A 19,958-nucleotide genomic window follows, 5' to 3' on the forward strand; every position below is an offset into this window, starting at 1 on the left:
ACAATAGAAATTAATAAAACACAATCTATCATAAAGGTGGATCACAACAGAGAAGTACAAGGATCACATCCCTTTGAGGTTTTTCTCAACCAGTTTCGATGTGGGGTGTTGGTTTAAACAATGTCTTCATCAGGAGGAAGATGTAACCATACTGCAAAAACACAAGGACATGACTATATAATATTGCATATAAAACCTGTTTAAATGCAAGCTGCCTGCATGATAAAATTGATAAGACTACAAAAAGGCCTGAATTTAACAACAATATAAATGGAAGGCTAATATACAAAAAAGGAATTAGTATAATGGTGTCCCTAATCAACAGAGTTGAAGCCCAGAGCGCAGGGTTAGTGAGACCCAAACTAGAACCGTGCTGAGTGATGGCGGACCAACACTACCAAAGCAACACTGCAACAGTAAAAATTGCTAGTGCAAAAAACAGCTAAAATCATGCTGATAGACTGACCTGGTGTGCAAAAACTACTGTGTTCAACAGATAAGCAGAGTGGAGCGGCCACCCAGCAAGGCTTCAGACTGACCCCAGTTGGGCACAAGTGTCAGGCCTAACTCCTTCCTCCCCCGACTCCTCACCTGTGTCTTTGATTTCACAGTGGCTGTCTGCTTCCTTGTGAATCTGGATGATACCTTGATTGATTTTTCTTTAGACCTTCTGTCATGTGAGTAGGGTCTGGATCCCCCGGAGGCCACCCTGACAGGGATGGGGACTTGTCTCGGGGGGCCTCCGAGGAGCCAACCCCCAATCGTCAGGGAAAAACCCGGAACGGCACAAATAACCCTGGAGTAGTCCTTGGAGAGTCTTGGGCTTTCAGAGGTAGGAACAGCCTGCAGATGTCTTCGAGACGCTGATGTTTCAGGAGCGGCGTCAATGCTGGGCTGGTAACAGTCCAATGGTAACCCTTCGGCTGTATACTGAGAGCGGTTAATGTCTCGTAGAATTAGTGGACTGCTGAGAACAGGGATAGTAAAGGGAGGAAAGAAAGGAATGCTAAAGAAGAGTAGAAAAGTTCCGACTTACCAGTTATAGAGTAGAACCCGAAGGATAAGGGTAGAAAGCGAAGTGTCGCAAGGGGTGGAGTCAAAACGGAACCACAAGCACGGAACAGCGAGAACGCTACAGGTAAGTAAGTACGAAGAAATACTGAACGGCAGAGTGCTGAATGGAAAGTTGAGCGAGAGGGAGGAATAGTGCGGGGAACACCCCGGAATCACTGGAAAACAAGGGAAATACACAAGAGGGCAAAGAGAATGTAGCTACAGAAAGTCAGCTATGGAGCTTGATATCCAAGGCAGATACAACGCACCATCTTGTGGGCGGAGAGTAGCTTTATAGCCCGGGCGGCTATGTTAGTAGAGGACTATACCGCGGACCGTGGAACGACTCTGCACAGTGTGAAACTTCCATGAATGCCAGAGTTGCCACAGTCGAGTCCTGACAGTATGACCCTTCCCCCACTGGAAGCCCCCTGGTTTCCCTGGGTACTTTTGATGGAACTTCCTTAAGAGTCTAGAGCATGTATGTGATGTTTGGGTTCCCAAGGTCTTTCCTCTGCAGGGTAGCCCTTCCAATGAACCAGGTATTGGACACTGCCTCTTCGGTAACGTGAATCTACCAGGTATTCCACCTCATACTCCTGAGGTCCTTTCCAGACCGGTGTCTTGGCCTTCTCGGTCTTTCGTAAAAAGGGATCCTCCTTACATTCCTTGAGTAAGGATGTGTGGAAAACAGGATGTACCCTTTGAAGGCTCTTGGGTAATCGCAACCTAAAGGCTACTGGATTGATTCTTGCTAGAACAGGGAAGGGTCCCAAATATCATGGAGCAAATTTGCCTTTGTGAACCCAACAAGGTAGGTATCTTGGGGACAACCAAACCATCTGTCCAGGATTCCATTCAGGATTGTCAAGTCTGCTGCGGTCAGCCCACCTCTTGTGTCTCTGCCGACTGTTCTCCAAGGCTCTTCGGGCTAGGTTGTGGACTTCCTTGAGTTCGGTCAACATGCTATCTATGGCCGATGTCTTTGTCGTTTGTATTCCTGTCCATGGAATCTGTTGAGGATGATAGCCGTACGTGCATATAAATGGGCTCATCTGGATTGAAGTGTGACAGGTGTTATTGTAGGCAAATTCGGCCTGAGAAAGGAATGTGCTCCATCTGTCTTGTTTGTTACTGCAAAAACACCGTAGACATTGCTCTAGACTCGCATTGAGTCTTTCGGTCTGACCGTTGCTTTGAGGATGGTATCCAGATGCAAGTGCGCGGTGTATCCCTAGTTGTTGGCAGAGTGATGCCCAGAACCTTGAGGTGAACTGGGTGCCTCTGTCTGAGACTATAGTATGGGGTAGGCCATGTAGATGAAGGACATCCCTGAGAAAGACAGCTGCAGTTTCCGGGGCAGTGGGTAGCTGACGTAAGGCCGAAAAATGAGCCATCTTACTGTATGTATCGATAGTTACCATGATGGTCGTCTTGTTATCCGAAGCTGGCAGGTCCACTATAAAATCCATGGAAATGTGTTCCCAAGGACGACCTGGTAGGGGTGATTGTTGAAGTCTTTCTAGGGTCTTGCCTGTAGGATACTTGTTCGCAGCGCAGATAGGGCATGTAGACACGTACTTCACTATATCCTGACGTAGGTTGGGCCACCAAAATCTACAGTTGATAAGATCATGAGTTTTCCTTATCCCTGGATGCCCAGAAAGAGGCGAATCATGGCACCAAGAAAGGACTTGTCTTTGGAGTTCAGTAGATGGAAGATATAGTCGTGCATAATAATAGTACAGATCGTCGTTACCCTTGACTACAGATATCGGGAAGTGGGATAGTTGTTTGTACTGAGCAACCAGCTCATGAAGAAAAGGTATAACACTGGCCATCACTCTTAGTCCTGGAAACAACAGATCACGACCCCTTCCGAGGTCTGTATCTCCTTCTTGGCTCTGAGAAAGTGCATTTGCCATCTTGTTCTCTGTGCCTGGTATGTAGGTTATGTCGAAATCAAAGTGGGAAAAGAAGTATGCCCATCTGGCATGTCTAGCATTGGAGCATTCCATTTGTTGTAAAACTCGGAGGTTGTTGTGATCTGTTCGGATTAGAAAGCGGTGCGCCGCTCCCTGCAGGTGATGTCTCCATTCCTGACAAGCTAGCTTAATGGCCAACAATTCTCTTTCCAATACTGAATAGCTGCATTCGCTCTTAGTCAAGGACTTTGAGTAGTAGGCCACTGGATGAGTAAGTCCATCTTCAGCTTCTTGTAGGAGAACCGCGCCCACTGCTTCTCCTGAGGCATCAGTCTCCAAGATGAAGGGTCTTTCTTGGGTTGGTTGTACTACGATGGGTGCTGAAGTAAACAGTTGTTTAAGCAGAAAAAAGGATTCTTTCTGTTCTGGGCCGAATAAAAATTTGACCCCCTTCTTAAGTAGCCATGTAATAGGTAGCATTAGCTTGGAAAAGGTAGGAATGAATTGGCGATAAAAGGTTGCTAGTCCAAGAAAAATCTGGATGTCTCTGACACATTTTGGTTCCTTCCACTTGTAGGTGCCTTTCCCCGTTTTACTACGTGTGAGAGAAAAAGAAATAAAATAACAGGCAAAACCCCTCATCGGGGAAAGAGGCACTGAGACCCGGCTGCAAGAGTTCAAAGGATGGTTTATTTCTCCAGCTAGGAAATAACCCAAAAAACTCTACCTCATTACATCAGTGCCAACATTTATATTAGTTAAAGTAACTCTAACAAAAAATACTAAATGGACCCGATTGGCCAGACGGTGTGGTGCTGTAGGTGTGGGTAGCATCTCTTCCTCCTGGTTGGCTGAGTAGCTGACGGACGTCAAACATCTTGCGCTCCATGCAGGTCAGGGTCCGGTCACTGTGGTCACTACCTAAGCTAGTATTGTTGCATACTAAATGACAAATTATTTAAAACATTTTATGCTACTTGTCACATTTCTGCATAAGTTACACACAATGATTATTGTCAGTACAATTGGGTCATTCGTGTCTTTAATTGAAGGCCTTGACCTTTATTGTGCATGTAAAAGAATCAGGCTATGTTTCGCATCTCTTTCTAGGTTTCAAATTCATTAGTGCAAGTAAAAGCATATATAATAATAAAAATGCTTAAGGTTAGTAGTCGGTGTGTTGGGTGGGTTTCGCAGCACAGGCGAGGGTCTGGCACTTGAAAGAAATACCTTACAGGGGGTGCAGGGTCAGGATGGCAATAAATTGTTTTAATGGGGGTGGGTGGCTTGCACGTTTATGAGGACGAATCGAACAGAAAGTGCTTAGCTCATCTTGGTTCACATGCCGGTTTTCAGGCAAACAGTGATCTCAGAGGAAGAAAACTGTAGCATATTGATTATTGCAACTTTCTCCAGCTTCAGCGTGAGAATGGAAGCACAGAGTTTTCCTTCGCAGGGGCAGTACGAGGGTGGGGGCCAGCCAGCTGCCTGCGCGCCTTGTGTGTGTGTGTGTGTCTCTGTCCTTGGCTGCTGCGGTGGAAAGGGGGATTGAGCATTGCTTTACTATCGCAGTGAGGCCTGTTTACCCAAGATGGAGTTGAAAGGGGGCACAAAAGATGGATGCCCCATGTCCTATTCAGTAGTCCCATCTATGCAGCAATCAACCGTGGTTAACTTTACATAAGGGCAAGGGGCAATACCACTACCGGAGGCACGCGGTCCAGGCCTTGTACTGAGGAGCGTATGACGCGAGGGGGCCTGAGGACCCCTCGCTCTCATACATTCCCCCTTTGGTTACATCTAAAGTAACAAACTACTTTATCTCGTACTTTCCGTTCTCCCTTCGGTAGCGCTCAGCTTCAGCCACAGCCTCATCCCAAGCAGGTGTACCCTTTATTGGCATCCATGCTTTACACACACTTCTTAAGCTGTTACCTCTTCTTTCATATTCTTCTGGGGTGACCATTAAGTATATCCCACCATCCCCATCTAAATCTATCCATACCTCGTTATACCACAGCAAGTTTTTTGGTTCTCTAATGGTAGTGTATTGTAGATTATCGACCACATCCCCATACTGTCTATAGATGGCAGTCATCCTATACTGTGGTGTGGTGTTTTTTCCGGTTTGTACTTGGGCATCTATCATGGTAGCCACCGTTGTCTGTCGGCCCACTGTTACCATCATCATTGCTGAATTAGGCATATTATTTTCACAGCATCTTAGTCCCAGTTGGCACACACAGAATATTAAAAGAAGAAAGACTATGATGGGAATGAGTATCTTTGCTGCGATGTTTACCCACGAAGGTATCCAGCTGAACAGGTCGTCGAACCACGTGTTGTTGTCTACTCCGCCTTCTGCTCTCATTCTTTCTCCAAAATTATGCACTGCTGTTATCACACCTGACAGTGTCCCGTTATCAGCATCGGAAGTTGGTACGAACGTGCAACACGCCCCCCCATTTTTTTGCAAACACCACCGTCCATCGCTGTGATAAGATCTAAGACATATCTGTTTTGCATCGTCATCAGGCGCAGTGCACGGAGCTCTATTTTTATGATGTTGAATCCTTCTTCAGTGTCGTTGGCCAGCTGGATGAGCTCCCACCGTGTTATCTGCAGCCATTTCGCATTTGCCCTTGCTTGAACGCCTGGTGCTAGGAACGATGCAAAGAATGTTTCTGCAGATGAGAAAAGCTTATACTGTTGTGGGATTTTAGCAAGGAATTCTGACGATTTGGACGAAATATAATTGGATCTTTTGCTGCGTGACAACTTGGTTTTCAAAGTTTCATCTGACAATAGTTCGTATGCTGGGGGCTCTGTGATTGTCTCATCGGGCGCTGTCGATGGTTCAGCCGATTGCCCTGCTGCCGATGTGTCAGTCGATTGGCCTTCTGTCGATGTGTCAGCCGAAGGCCTTGCTGTAAACTGGACGTGGCTCTCTGGTATCACCATTAGTGCTGAGTGAAGTGTGGCTAGGGCACAAGTGCCCCTCCAGGATGCTGGGAGATGCAGGTAAACTCGTTTGCCACAGATCCACTATATGTCCATTAATACAGCAGTGCCTTTTTTCATGACTGGCATTATTAAATTCTTATTGCACTGCCGCACCGTTCCCATGTTCACCTTCCCTTCTCCATGGAAGCAAAGTTCGTGCAGTATTTCCTTTTGAATCTTTATGGGTCTCTCCAGGGGTGTGACCCATGTCAGCTTGGTGATACGCTGTGTCTAGATGGGGATGCACGTTTCTCTTGCCCATTCGTATGTTTTATCTGGCAGCCCTGAAGCCCCTCAGCTTTGCATTCAATCGTTTCATCATGCCACTTGTCATCTGCATATCTTGTGCCTTTTATAACGAAAAATGGCTCCTGGAGGCAGATTACTCCTTGTCGTCTGCTGGTGCAAGTTTGTTCGTTTTCCAATTTTTCCATAGTGACTCTGTGTGCTTGAAATGTCTTTTTTATTCTACACAGCATCAGATGAATCAAACATTGGGCCTCAGACAAGGGTACTTCCTGTGGGATCAACATTTTTGGGGTTACAGTTGCGTGAGGAATAAGTGAGCAAACGTAACAACTTTCGTTACTTGCTTGCTTTGCTGCGGCACTCATGTCTGAATACCATTTGTTTGATTGGTCAGGGTGTCGGGGGTCCTCTATTTCATCTAACCCCAAGTTATGATAAATATCGTATCTGTTTTTTCCCACCCCCCTTTTCCTCCTCCTTCTGTTTTTTAATTGGGTACCAACTAGTGAATATTGCAGCGGGAATATTCTAGACCATGCTTCATCTATGTTGTTCATTGTGACATGTGTGTATTCAGTGGTGGTTTCTGGTGCAGTGTGTGTACGCATGCTTGTATTTCTGGAATCAGCTAACCAATAGTAATCATCATTTACATTCCATCCAAGCTCTATTTCCTTGGCTCCAGTATTATTCAACAATGGAATAGCAGTTTTGTTTATGTTCAATTGTACAAGGGGCAATGTTATATATTTATCATTCAATTCAATGTTATAAGTGTCATTCAAAATAGCCGTTGCTTCAGTCCATATTAGTTTAGACCCTGGTTTTGTCATATCAGTTCCGCTTCCCCCTTTGTTCATTTCATTTGCCACATATAAAACAACATTATACCAAATAAGATAAAACATCATTATTGCAAATAATATGGCAGCATATTCTATAACACATTCCAAATTATTTAATCTACTGGCCCTAGTGGCATCCCTATTTCTATCTAACATTTCAGCTTGCTCAGCCATTTCGTCGCATTGGCTCATGTAGAACCTATTGGGCGAGACAAATTCGTTAAGTCACATGGAAGAAAAATAATTGCAATTATTCATTTCTTTTTCATTTCTTTACTCAGTTAGGCATGTAACAATTCCTTTTCATTTCATCATGGAATAAATTAGGAAAAAATAGAAAAAACAACACGATTTATATGAAAAGAAAGAAAGAAAGAGAGAGAGAGAGAGAGAGAGAGAGAGAGAGAGAAATATATAAAACCTTTGCTTTTCCCCTATACTTTCCCTGTCTTAAGTTGCAATTGTCATTATGTCAACCTGTGCCAGTGGTGGCATCCACACAGTCAATTTCATTTTGGGGAGGTGTAACACTGTGTGCCCTTCTTACGTCTGAGAGGTGCACCCAGTATTTTAACCCTGTGACCTTAACTGCAGTTGGGGTGCTGCACACCACTGTGTATGGACCATGAAATCTTGGTGAATTCCACCTTCTTACAAAGTTTCTGACAAGGATTTGCTCCCCTGGCATTAAAGGCCCCTCCGGGCCGTCTGCTGTCGGCATGGAGGTGTCTGTTGCTACATCTTCAGTAAATGGTGAAACAATTTGTTTTGCTATGCTGCGTACTGCGCGCGTTAGCTGTGTTAGGTATTCCTTAAACTCTTCTCCCAGCACTGTGGCAGCCCTGTGCGCATCAGACGCCCTCCTAACAGGGGAGAGCGGCATTCTTCTTCCCGTCACGATTTCGTGCGGGCTTAAATGATGATCCTTGCATGGTTGGTTTCTGAGTTGCAGCAGTGCTAGGGGCAGACAATATACCCAATTTTCTTTCAACGTGCTGCATAATTTCGATAAATTGCTTTTGAGCAGCCCATTGATCCTCTCTACAACTCCATTGGCCATTGGATGATAAATCGAACATAATTTGTGTTTCACCCCCAGAAGGGAGGTTACTTCTTTGAAGAGGTCATTTACAAAGTGTGTGCCGTTGTCTGAACGGATCACGTCACAGATTCCCCACCGTGAGAATCCTTCTCGCAAAAGGAACTTGGCAGCACATTTTGCATCAGGATGGGGTCAGGGGCCCGCTTCTACCCACCGTGAAAAAGGGCATACCACCACAATCAAGTATCTTGCTCCGTTACATCTTTCTACCATATCGGCGTAATCGATATGTAGTTCTCTAAACGGACCTGTAGGGCATGGCAAGGTGCCACGCAGAGTTCGCAATGTCATTCCTGAATTATAAGTTTGGCATGTAGTACATTCAATCACAAATTTAGTCAAGTATTCGTGTAGATTAGGAACAAACCAATCCTCTTGAATATCTGAGGTAATGTGGTGTTTTGCAACGTGAGCTGGAAAATGCAGTTGTCGGAATGCTACTTCTAATAATTCTACGGGCATCACTACCTTGCCTGTCGTTTCCTGTCTCCAAATGAGATCTGTGGCTGATTGCTTACACCCTCGTTTGCCCCACAACTCCTGCTCTTCCGGTGGGGCCCTTCTCTGAAGTTCTATCAATTGTGCTATGGGCGTGTTATTGTATGCATCTGCTGGTTGTTCTGCTGTGGTTGTTTTTACAATGTACTCTGATGTTGGTGTCTTATTGAAGTACGAGGCTTCTTTCGCTGCTGCGTCGGCTGCCACGTTCCCCGATGAGACGGCGTCTGTGTTATGGGTATGGGCTTGGCATTTAACCACCGCTACTACCGATGGTTCTGCTAAACCTTCTATTAGTTCATTTAGCAACGTGGCATGTTTTACAGGGGACCCGTCTGCTCTTCTAAACCCTCTCCTTCGCCAACGTGATAGCCCTGAGTGAACTGTGGTGGTAACATAAGCTGAATCTGAATATATGGTCATGGCACAATCTTTGGCTGTGTGTAACGCGCTGATTAGTGCAGTCAATTCGGCTGCTTGTGCATAGTAATGTGAGGGGAGGCGTTTTTGAACAATCACTTCGTATGTGTCTTCTTCCATGCGCACTACCGCCATCCCCACATGTTTCTCTCCTGTCTCTGAATTTACGGATGCTGACCCGCCCATGAAAAACATTTCTCCTTCTGTAAGGGCGTTTTTGCTTGCTTTGGGAATGTCATCGCCCTCTCCCTCATGTGTGCTACAATCGTGTTCCTGTAAATCCTCAGTTGTGCATGGCTCTGTAATGAAGGTAGCTGGGTTCACTGTCTTGCATCTGACCACATGTACATTTGGACTTGATATTATTATTTCATAAGCAGAGGCTCTCTGTGTTGTGAGGGTAGATTGTGATCTTTCCAAGATAGCAAATAACGAATGTTCCACATATAGCGTCACTGAACATCCCATTACGATCGTGGCACTTTTCTCAATGGCGAAGGCCGTTGCAGCGAGGGCCTGTTCGCAAGCGAAATGTCCCTGCATTACTGGGTCTAATATTCCACTTTAGTACGCTAATGGTTTGTGGCCTAGCGATGTCTTTTGTGTCAATACTGCTGACATTAATGTTCCATTGCTGTGTGAAAACAGGAAAAATTCCCTTTCATAATCTGGATTTGCAAGGACTGGGGCGTCTGAAATAAGATCTTTTAATCGAGAGAATTGAGCAATTGTCTCCTGTGTCCATTTTATTGGGGCTCTGTTCTTTTGTGCTTCTTTTAGTGCTTGTAGCATTGGCCGGGTGTATGCTGCGTAATCGAGGATCCATGCTCGGCAATAGTTACATATGCCAAGAAAGTTCTGCATGTCCTTCACTGTTTTTGGTATGATAATGTGTCGAATGGCTGCTGCTCTGTCTGGTAATATTCTTTTTCCATCTTTAGATATTTGCTGGCCAAGATACACAACGTCAGCAAGGCAGTATTGTAACTTTCCTTTGTCCACTTTGTGGCCCTTGACAGCCAATACGTTAAGGAGTGTTATGGAGTCTTCTCTACACTCTTCTTCTGTTTTGCTACAGACGAGTAAATCGTCTACGTACTGTATAATGGTGCTCCCTACATCTATGTTGCCGATGTCTTCTCGTAGTACTCTGTTAAAAATGCTCGGGCTTTCGCAATACCCCTGTGGGAGTCTGCGATGTTCATATCTGTTGTTTCCTAATGGAAATGCTGTGAGGTACTGCGACTCTGGTGCGAGTGGCACAGAGAAAAAGGCATTTTTCAGATCAATGACAGTGAAGCAAGTTGCCTCTTTTGGTATACTGCACAATATTGATGACGGGTTAGGCACTAAAGGGAACTCTTTTTGGATGACGTCATTGAGTGGGCGGAGGTCCTGGACCATTCTCCACGCCCCTCCTTTTGCTTTCTTAATCGGAAAAATCGCTGTGTTGAATGGGGAAGTTGATGGCACTAAGATAACTTGGCTTAGGAGTGCATTCACTGTTTCTCTAGTACCTTCCTCTGCTTCTTTGGATATTGGGTATTGTTTCACTCTGGGTGGGAGGGCACCTGGTTTCAGTTTCATTTTTATGGGAGTTACCTCGTGCAACAATCCTACATCGTGTGGTCCCGTAGTCCAAATTTCAGGTGCTACCCTGGCCATGTCTACTTCAAATATTGTCAGTGGGGCCTTTATGTTAGCCATGAGTGGGTTGTGTATTTCTCTGTATTGAATCATAATGTCACATGGTATGCTTATTTCCATTATTATTTCTCCATCCCCTTCGTAGTCAGTAAACGATTCTTCATCAGTAATATCTTTTAGCATTATGTTTGGCTCTATGCATAGCACACTTCTCCACTCGCGTCCTTGCGTGTCCAGGCCTATGACCACAATGCGTCTGTTGGAAACTTGAACTGCCTCAATGTCTATAGACATAATTGTGCCTGGCACTACATCTGTTGGTGTGATTGGGCGGAATATGAAATCGGATGGTATTCTCCACTCTTTTTGTGTTATTTCAGGCACTACTCGGGCTAATACCTGTATTCCATAGACGAACATGTCCATGTCAATGGGAATCCCTCTTACTGCAACTTCCTTTGTAATCATACTTATTAGCAAGAATGCCCATACGGGGCATATCCTTGGTGTTGAGCACACTATTCCTCTTTCAGTAAAGGCTATGGTCATGTTTAACTTACTGAGTAGGTCTCGTCCCATCAAATTGATTGGCGCGTCTTCGTAATACAATAAGGGTGCGCGCACTGTTTTTCCCCCCACTGTTACATAAAGATCTTTTGTATAAGGAACTTTTAAAATAGCCCCAGAGAACCCCTGCGTCTCCAAATTTCTTCCCGAGAGCTGAAACCGCCATTCTGTGAGGCATGATTTTTCTGCTCCAGAGTCTACCATAAAGATAAACTGCTTGTTTCCAATCTCTGCCGCCGCTAGTGGTTCCTCATTTGCACTTTGTGTGGTGGATAGGACTGGACACACAAGTGCTCCCTGTGGGCTGTCCTAGTCTTGGTACCTTTGCTGACCTGGCATTGAAAAAACGTTGTCACCCACGACCGTTACGCCGCGGTATGGTGCAGGGGCACCGTTTGCGGGCGCTGCAAAAGGGTTATTGTTTATGTTCCCTACTGGGTTTTGTCTCGCCATGGGCTGTAGTGCATTTTGCTGTTGTGGCTGCTGCTGCTGGTGCTGCTGTTGTGGGGCTTGCTGTCTCTGTTGCATTTGGGGGTCATAGCAGTATTGATCCTGTTGTCCCCCCCTCCCCATTGGAGCTCCACAAGGGCTACCTGGGTGTGGGCAGCCCCACCCCTGTTCATTGTTCATGGGCTGTTGTTGCTGCTGTTGAAAATACCCTAATGGTCGCATTCTACAATCTCGTGAATAATGTCCCCATCTTCCACAATTCCAACACGACCCCTGTTGTCCTCCCCTTGGTCCTTGCCCACCATACACTCTGTTTCCCATTCCTCCGTATCCTCCCCTTTGCCCGCGGTACCCACCTCTTCCTTGGGCCGGCCTGTTCTGCCACTGCGATCCTTGGCATGGCTGTTCTTCTCCGTTCCAATGTCCTTGGTACTCTCCAACCCACTGCGCTGCTATCCCGACGGGCCTTCCTCCCGCGTTTTCTTCTCCTTCATTTCCTCTGTCTGCTGCTGTACTGGCAGTAATGGCAGCGACCTTCACTAATTTCGTCTGTACTCATTTTGCTTCGTCTGCCAGCCTCTTTTGCGTGACCTCCTTTTCCTTCTCTTTGATCCTCCTCCAGTGGTGTACAATTATGCTCTGAATTTCAGGCCACCCTCTGGCTTCGATCCCAGCTATTTTGTCCAAGGCCTTCTGCACCTCTTTCGGCAACCCCTTTTAAATGATAAAATAGAATAAAGCTGTTGATTGATTCCATGCCGTACCAGTTTCGCTTCTCCATAAATCTTGCACTCGCAAAATGAATTGCGCAGGATCCTCGTTCTCCTCCATTGTACACTGCATCACTGCATGTAAATCTGGAACGTCTGGAAATGCACGCCGCAATGCATCCCATACTTGTGCTCGAACTTTGTTAAATGGTGATCCATCGTGTCGGTCACAGCTCATCGTTACTCCCGGGAACCCTGCCCTTTCCCAGATTGTGTCTGCTTGGTCCACGATTGCTGAAACTAATAGACTTTTTACATCACCTATAGCTAATGGCACACCTGCCGTGTTTTCCTCAAATACATGTATCCACTTACCTGCCCCTCCCGTCAGCGGGGGGAGGAGTTTTAACAGGTTGGTTTTGTCCATTTGGGCCCACGGAATGTAATTTGGCCTACATGCTCCTTGTGTGGCATTTGTAGTTTTTGTTTCTTTCCCGTTCTGCTTGTCTTCCCTTTTTTCGCTTTACTTACCAATATGTTTCCTATCCTCCCTGTTCGTTGTCTTAATCTACCTTGCCATAATGGTGCCGATAGTGTGTCTGGGTAATGGTGATTTGGCAGTGGGGAACCCTCCGCGGCAGCTGTCTCTTCGTATTCATCTAAATCGTCCCATATCTCTTCTATTTCTGACTCTAACTCGTTATTATCCTCCCAGTTTGCCTTGGGTTCATTTCCTTGTCTCTCACCCTGGTCTCCACTTTGTTGACTCTACGGTGTATCTGGGTGTATAATTCTCACTGGCTTGTTATTCAATTGGAACAGGAACTGTCCTGACTGCCACTCTTGTTCTTGCCTCTGCTGCGATGACGTCCCTTGCGATACTAGAGACTGCCCTGATACCGAGGCTGCTGGGGTTGCATTGCTTGCTGCCCCTATCGGGGGTGTGAGATCTGCCAGTGACAGCGGGGGTACCTCCCCTCCCCCTGGCAGCATTTGCCCTTTGTCACATAAAGCTCTTAACCGTGTTATTTCCATTTGTGCATGTGCTAGCTGACGGTTCAAATCACCTGTTAAACGTGCTATATCCACAAGAGGCGCACTCGTGGGGCCATACAGGCCTCCTTTGTCATATGGTGGAGGTTCGGGCGCTCTGGGCTGTGGCGGTGGGTGGTATATACAGGGGTTCACTAAACCCTACCGCTGGCCTAGTCATTAAGGGATAGATTTTTGCTACTTCGTTTTTGGTTGTAGTTGTTGAGCATTCCCCTTTTGGTGTCCCACCCACTTCTTCAGGGTTTTTCTGCTTTACTGTCATTCGGCTTGTACCTACCTCTGCCGTGGGGGAAACTTCCTCAAACATTCGCCATAAATCTAACACTTCTCTCCGGTTCTGTAACTGTTTCCCTTTGTATCGTGCTAGCAAATGTGTTGATACTAGGTCCAACACTCTTTTGTCAAATGATCCTCCTTCTGGCCAAATTGGTGTAACCCCGTCTCCCTTTATCTCAGTGATCCACTGATCGTGATACTTCTGTATCCTGTCGCTATAAAGTGGAAGGTGCTGGCAAATATGTGCCAGTGGTGTTACTCCCCCATGGCAATGTTTCTTTTCCTTTCTTGTGTATTCCAGTACTTTTTGAATCTCTTCCCACCTCTAACTTGGTACATCAGTTACAATATGTAGAAATAATACGTTCTTTATCAATGCTCACAATTACCATATGTCACATTAGCTTTCTGAGAGGTGTTACCTGATCACCCCTCACAGTTTATTTCTTCTGCTTTACCTTATATCAATCACAAATTACTTGTGTTAAAATACTTTAGCGTGTTCAACAAGACATAAAATAAAATACATAAAAGCAGACCAACAAACATATAATTATGCAACATACACATGCACTGCCTGCGCGCGTTTGTTCTTTCCCTATTCCCGTTACTGTCCCTGTTTTTCTTCTTCCCTATACTGCCTACTATTTCGCATTCACTCCCCACCTCTTTCACCTTTATTATGTCTCAAGATTTCTTACTTCCACGGAAAAAGAATATTTTAAAAACTACTCCGAGCCTACACGAGACCCCTACTATTTTTCTCTTTATCTCTATTCTGCACTTGTTCGGGACAAATGCTACGCAGCGCCGCCTTCTACCCCCTACGGGCTAGGATACCACTTCTCTTCTTCTTCTCACTTCTTACAACACCTAATGGCCATATAAAGGATAGATCAGAAAAGCCTCACCGTCACTCACGCAGACCCTATTCTTGGCTACCTTCCCTTTGTTGCTAATTCCCTTCTTCCCGTATTTTCCACTTATCTTCCTTTGGGGTCTTTGCAACCGGGACTCCACGTGTTCAGTCAGGTACTCCGAGGGTCGCCGTTCACGGCCAGACCTCGCTCAGGTCCGTCCCCCAACCAAGCCATGGCCTGCCTTGGCGAGCAGCTTTTTTCGATCGGGTATTCGTCAACCGGGAACCCTTGACCCTTTCTTCTTGGTGTGCACAGTCTGGTCAACCGCTGAGGCGATGGTTCTGCTGGGGGGCACCCTGGATCTCGCTGCCGGGCGGCGCAGGCCTCAAGGCACCTCTCTAAATCACGTCGCGGGGGTCACCAAAAATGTAGGTGCCTTTCCCCTTCTTACTACGTGTGAGAGAAAAAGAAATAAAATAACAGGCAAAACCCCTCGTCGGGGAAAGAGGCACTGAGACCCGGCTGCAAGAGTTCAAAGGATGGTTTATTTCTCCAGCTAGGAAATAACCCAAAAATCTCTACCTCATTACATCAGTGCCAACATTTATATAAGTTAAAGTAACTCTAACAAAAAATACTAAATGGACCCGATTGGCCAGACGGTGTGGTGCTGTAGGTGTGGGTGGCATCTCTTCCTTCTGGTTGGCTGAGTAGCTGACGGACGTCAAACATCTTGCGCTCCATGCAGGTCAGGGTCCGGTCACTGTGGTCACTACCTAAGCTAGTATTGTTGCATACTAAATGACAAATTATTTAAAACATTTTATGCTACTTGTCACATTTCTACATAATTTACACACAATGATTATTGTCAGTACAATTGGGTCATTCGTGGCTTTAATTGAAGGCCTTGACCTTTATTGTGCATGTAAAAGAATCAGGCTATGTTTCGCGTCTCTTTCTAGGTTTCAAATTCATTAGTGCAAGTAAAAGCATATATAATAATAAAAATGCTTAAGGTTAGTAGTGGGTGTGTTGGGTGGGTTCCGCAGCACAGGCGAGGGTCTGGCACTTGAAAGAAATACCTTACAGGGGGTGCAGGGTCAGGATGGCAATAAATTGTTTTAATGGGGTGGGTGGCTTGCACGTTTATGAGGACGAATCGAACAGAAAGTGCTTAGCTCATCTTGGTTCACATGCCGGTTTTCAGGCAAACAGTGATCTCAGAGGAAGAAAACTGTAGCATATTGATTGTTGCAACTTTCTCCAGCTTCAGCGTGAGAATGGAAGCGCAGAGCTTTCCTTCCCAGGGGGAGTGCAAGAGTGGGGACCAGCCAGCTGCCTGCACGCCTTGTGTGTGTGTGTCTGTCTCTGTCCTTGGCTGCTGCGGTGGAAAGGGGGATTGAGCATTGCTTTACTATCGCAGTGAGGCCTGTTTACCCAAGATGGAGTCGAAAGGGGGCACAAAAGATGGATGCCCCATGTCCTGCTCAGTAGTCCCATCTATGCAGCAGTCAACCGTGGTTAACTTTACATAAGGGCAAGGGGCAATACCACTACCGGTGGCACACGGTCCAGGCCTTGTACTGAGGAGCGTACGACGCGAGGGGGCCTGAGGACCCCTCGCTCCCATACACACTCTCTACGATCGCCCTTATCTTACTGGGATCCATTTCAATACCTTCCTTCGATAGGATGTAACCCAGATAGGAGACTGAAGTGACTTCGAACTGACATTTCTCTGGTTTAACAAGGAGTTGATGTGACTTAAGGGGATGTAATACCCTCTTGACTAGGTTCCGATGTACCTAGAGTTCCTGGGAATATATGAGTATGTCGTCCAAATAGATGACAACCGATACAAATAACATATCGGAAAGAATCTTGTCGATGAACGTTTGGAATATCGATGGGGCATTCACTAAGCCAAACAGCATTACTTTATATTCATACAACCCAAATGGGGTACGAAAGTCCTTCTTCCATTCGTCCCCACTCCTTATTCTAAGGAGATGATAGGCTCCTCTAAGGTCCAACTTTGTGAAATAAGAGGCTCCTCTTACCGCCTCCAGGATATCACGTATAAGTGGCATCGGGTACCTATCCTGGATGGTGATTTGGTTTAGTCCCCGATAATCAATACAAGGATGCAATTCCGATGAGTCTTTCTTAGGAATGAAAAACAAAGACGTACCCCCTGAAGATCTGGATTCTTGTATGAGTCAATTCTGTATATTGTCATCCAAGTACAGTCGTAATGCCTGTTTCTCGGACAGTGACAAAGGGTACATATGGCCGAAGGGAACTACGGTTCCTGGTTGAAGGTCTATGGCACAGTCCTCATTTCGATGTGGGGGTAAGAGCTTGGGTATAGTATCCTCAAACACTTCTGCATATTCCTGGTATCTCTGAGGAATCAAGGAAATGATTTTATATTCGGATGGTTTACTCTTCGTAATCACTTCTTCACTCTGTGGGATGGACATGCAATGGTCTTTGCAAAACGGTGAGTCAAATCTAACTCGGTTCGATGCCCAGTTGATATGAGGATTGTGTTTCCTCAGCCATGGTATCCCCAGGACCAATGGGAAATGGGCAGCTTGGATCAAGTCGAATTCGATGAGCTCGTGGTGTTCACAAATGTCTAGGTGTAATGGGAATGTCTCGGTGCGAATGGGTCCTGAAGACAGTGGTGTACCGTCTACTCCTTCAACCGGTATGGGCCTTTCCTTTTGTCTGAGGGTTATTTGGTGATCATGAGCCCACTTTGTGTCCACAAAGTTTCTGGCTGCTCCGCAGTCTAACATGGCAAAGATTTCAAAGGAATCAGATCCAGTGGTCCACAGCTTGACTCGAAAGACCATTAGACTGTTGTCTTCTCTGGCTGCGATGGTTCTTGTGAGATTGCAAGGATTGTGTGTGATTCCCCCGTGACCTCCCTTGCATAAGACCGGGGGCTGAAGTTTTCCTTCCGTCTCGGAGGTACCTCTGGACAGTCCCTGAGAAGATGTTTAGCAGAGCCACAGTATAAACAGAGGCCTGAGTCTCTACGCCTCTTTCTTTCTGTAGGTGTTAATGGTCCTCTGGTAGCACCTATCTGCATAGGTTCTTTCTTGGTTGGAGCTTCCCTGGATGTCTGGGGAGTCGGGTTAGAGGTTGGAGTAAATATACGAGGCCTCCTTCTCTCCTGTCAACGTTCCATTAATCGGTACTCGATTTGTAAGGATAGTGTCATGGGGTCCTGAAAGGATGCAGGGCGAGCCACACGGGCTAACTCGTCCTTTATCTCGTCCTGTAGTCCTCTCCGAAATATAGTCTGCTTAGCTGAATCCGGCCAGTCGGCCTTGGTTGCCAACCTTAAGAAGCGAGAGATGTATGTCTGGACGTCTGTAGTTCCCTGTTTGACATCAAGAATAGCTTCATACGAGGAATAAAGTACTTCGGGCGATCAAACCTCTCCTTCAACCGGTCTACGAACCTGTCGTAATCATTTAAGGCTGGGTCGTTGTTAGAGACAAAGGGTGTGGCCCACGCGAGTGCATTACCAGTCAGGTTGGATATGAGAAACCCCACCTTGGTTCTGGCAGTTTCAAAGGCATGTGGTCGAAAGGCGTAATACACTTGACATGCGTCTAAGAACTCCTTAAGTCCTCAAGGGTAACCATCATACTTTACAAAAGATAAGGGCATGGGAGGTAAGTCTCCTTGATCATCTCTGTGTAGTACCACTTGTTGACGGAGTGCGGCGTTCTCTGTCTTGAGAGATTGTACTTCAATAGTAAGGCTTTGTAGAGCCGCTACTAGCTCTTGATATTGTTCCATGGACACCATCTGTTGGGTCGGGCGTTGTATTCTGTCAGGCCTAACTCCTTCCTCCCCCGACTCCTCACCTGTATCTTCGATTTCACTGCTCTGTAGAGTGGCTGTCTGCTTCCTTGTGAGTCTGGATGATACATTGATTGATTTTTCTTTAGACCTTCTGTCATGTAAGTAGGGTCTGGCTCCCCCAGAGGCCACCCTGACGGGGATGGGGAATTGTCTCGGGGGCCTCCGAGGAGCCAACCCCCAATCGTCAGGGAAAAAGCCGGAACGGCACAAAAAACCCTGGAGTAGTCCTTGGAGAGTCTTGGGCTTTCAGAGGTAGGAGCGGCGTCAATGCTGGGCTGGTAACAGTCCAATGATAACCCTTCGGCTGTATACTGAGAGCGGTTAAAGTCTCATAGAATTAGTGGACTGCTGAGAGCAGGGATAGTAAAGGGAGGAAAGAAAGGAATGCTAAAGAAGAGTAGAACAGTTCCGACTTACCAGTTATAGAGTATAACCCGAAGGATAAGGGTAGAAAGCGAAGCGTCGCAAGGGGTGGAGTCAAAACAGAACCACAAGCACGGAACAGCGAGAACGCTACAGGTAAGTAAGTACGAAGGAATACTGAACGGCAGAGTGCCGAATGGAAAGTTGAGCGAGAGGGAGGAATAGTGTGGGGAACACCCGGGAATCACTGGAAAACAAGGGAAATACACAAGAGGGCAAAGAGAACATAGCTACAGAAAGTCAGCTACGGAGATTGATATCCAAGGCAGATACAACGCACCATCTTGTGGGTGGAGACTAGCTTTATAGCCCGGGTGGCCATCTTAGTTGAGGACTATACAGCGGACCGTGGAACGACTGTGCACAGTGTGAAACTTCCATGAATGCCAGAGTTGCCACGGTCGAGCCCTGACAGCAAGATCTAAATAAACCGAAGCATAAAGTTAGAGACCACACCCACAGGGATCCAACATGAGATTAGTAACAATGGAGTAAACAGGGGCTCACCTTGAGGGGTCTCAACTTGATCACATAATGTCCAAGACAGCAAATGCTTGATGGATTCAGACAAGGCAGAATCTATCGGGGTAGCCGGAATGATTGGCTGTAAATCAAAAGAGGCCCTGAAAGCGCCAATTAGTGGTGCAATTCTGTTATGAGGTATATTGAGCACAATACTGTAATGGAAATAAAATAGATACAGTTGTGAGCCAGAACCTTCACGAAAAATGATGAACAAGGTCCAGCGCCAGGTAAAGCCAAGATGCAGAGAGGCTCAAACATAGTATAACCATAACAGAAAAGAGAAAGAAAGAAAACGGAGCGCACTGAATTGGAAAACAGACTGTGCCCGGAGTCAGTGCCTAGGCTCTGAATTTTTAAAAAATGTGCAACTACCTAACTAAGAGAACAATATTTCTAGTGATGCTGTCCTTAGGCTTAAAAAGAAGCAATTTCGCACTGAAATGCATTGACATGTTTTAAAAGAA

The 19,958-nt window shown here is 46.1% G+C and overlaps 1 protein-coding gene across 1 annotated transcript in view; it reads right to left on the bottom strand.

Annotated features, from left to right (window-relative positions):
• Positions 1-5,623: 5,623 nt before the first annotated feature.
• Positions 5,624-19,958, bottom strand: part of LOC138578437 (uncharacterized) — a 39,492-nt gene continuing 25,157 nt past the window's right edge. Inside the window, exon 2 of the mRNA XM_069649707.1 lies at positions 5,624-7,274. Within this exon, the coding sequence (XP_069505808.1) occupies positions 6,191-7,267 (1,077 nt within the window). The 5' untranslated portion in view covers positions 7,268-7,274 and the 3' untranslated portion in view covers positions 5,624-6,190. The remainder of the gene's footprint in view (positions 7,275-19,958) is intronic.

Source organism: Ambystoma mexicanum, chromosome 1p (assembly GCF_040938575.1).
Source record: "Ambystoma mexicanum isolate Mex_15411 chromosome 1p, UKY_AmexF1_1, whole genome shotgun sequence".
NCBI classification, from domain to species: domain Eukaryota; kingdom Metazoa; phylum Chordata; class Amphibia; order Caudata; family Ambystomatidae; genus Ambystoma; species Ambystoma mexicanum.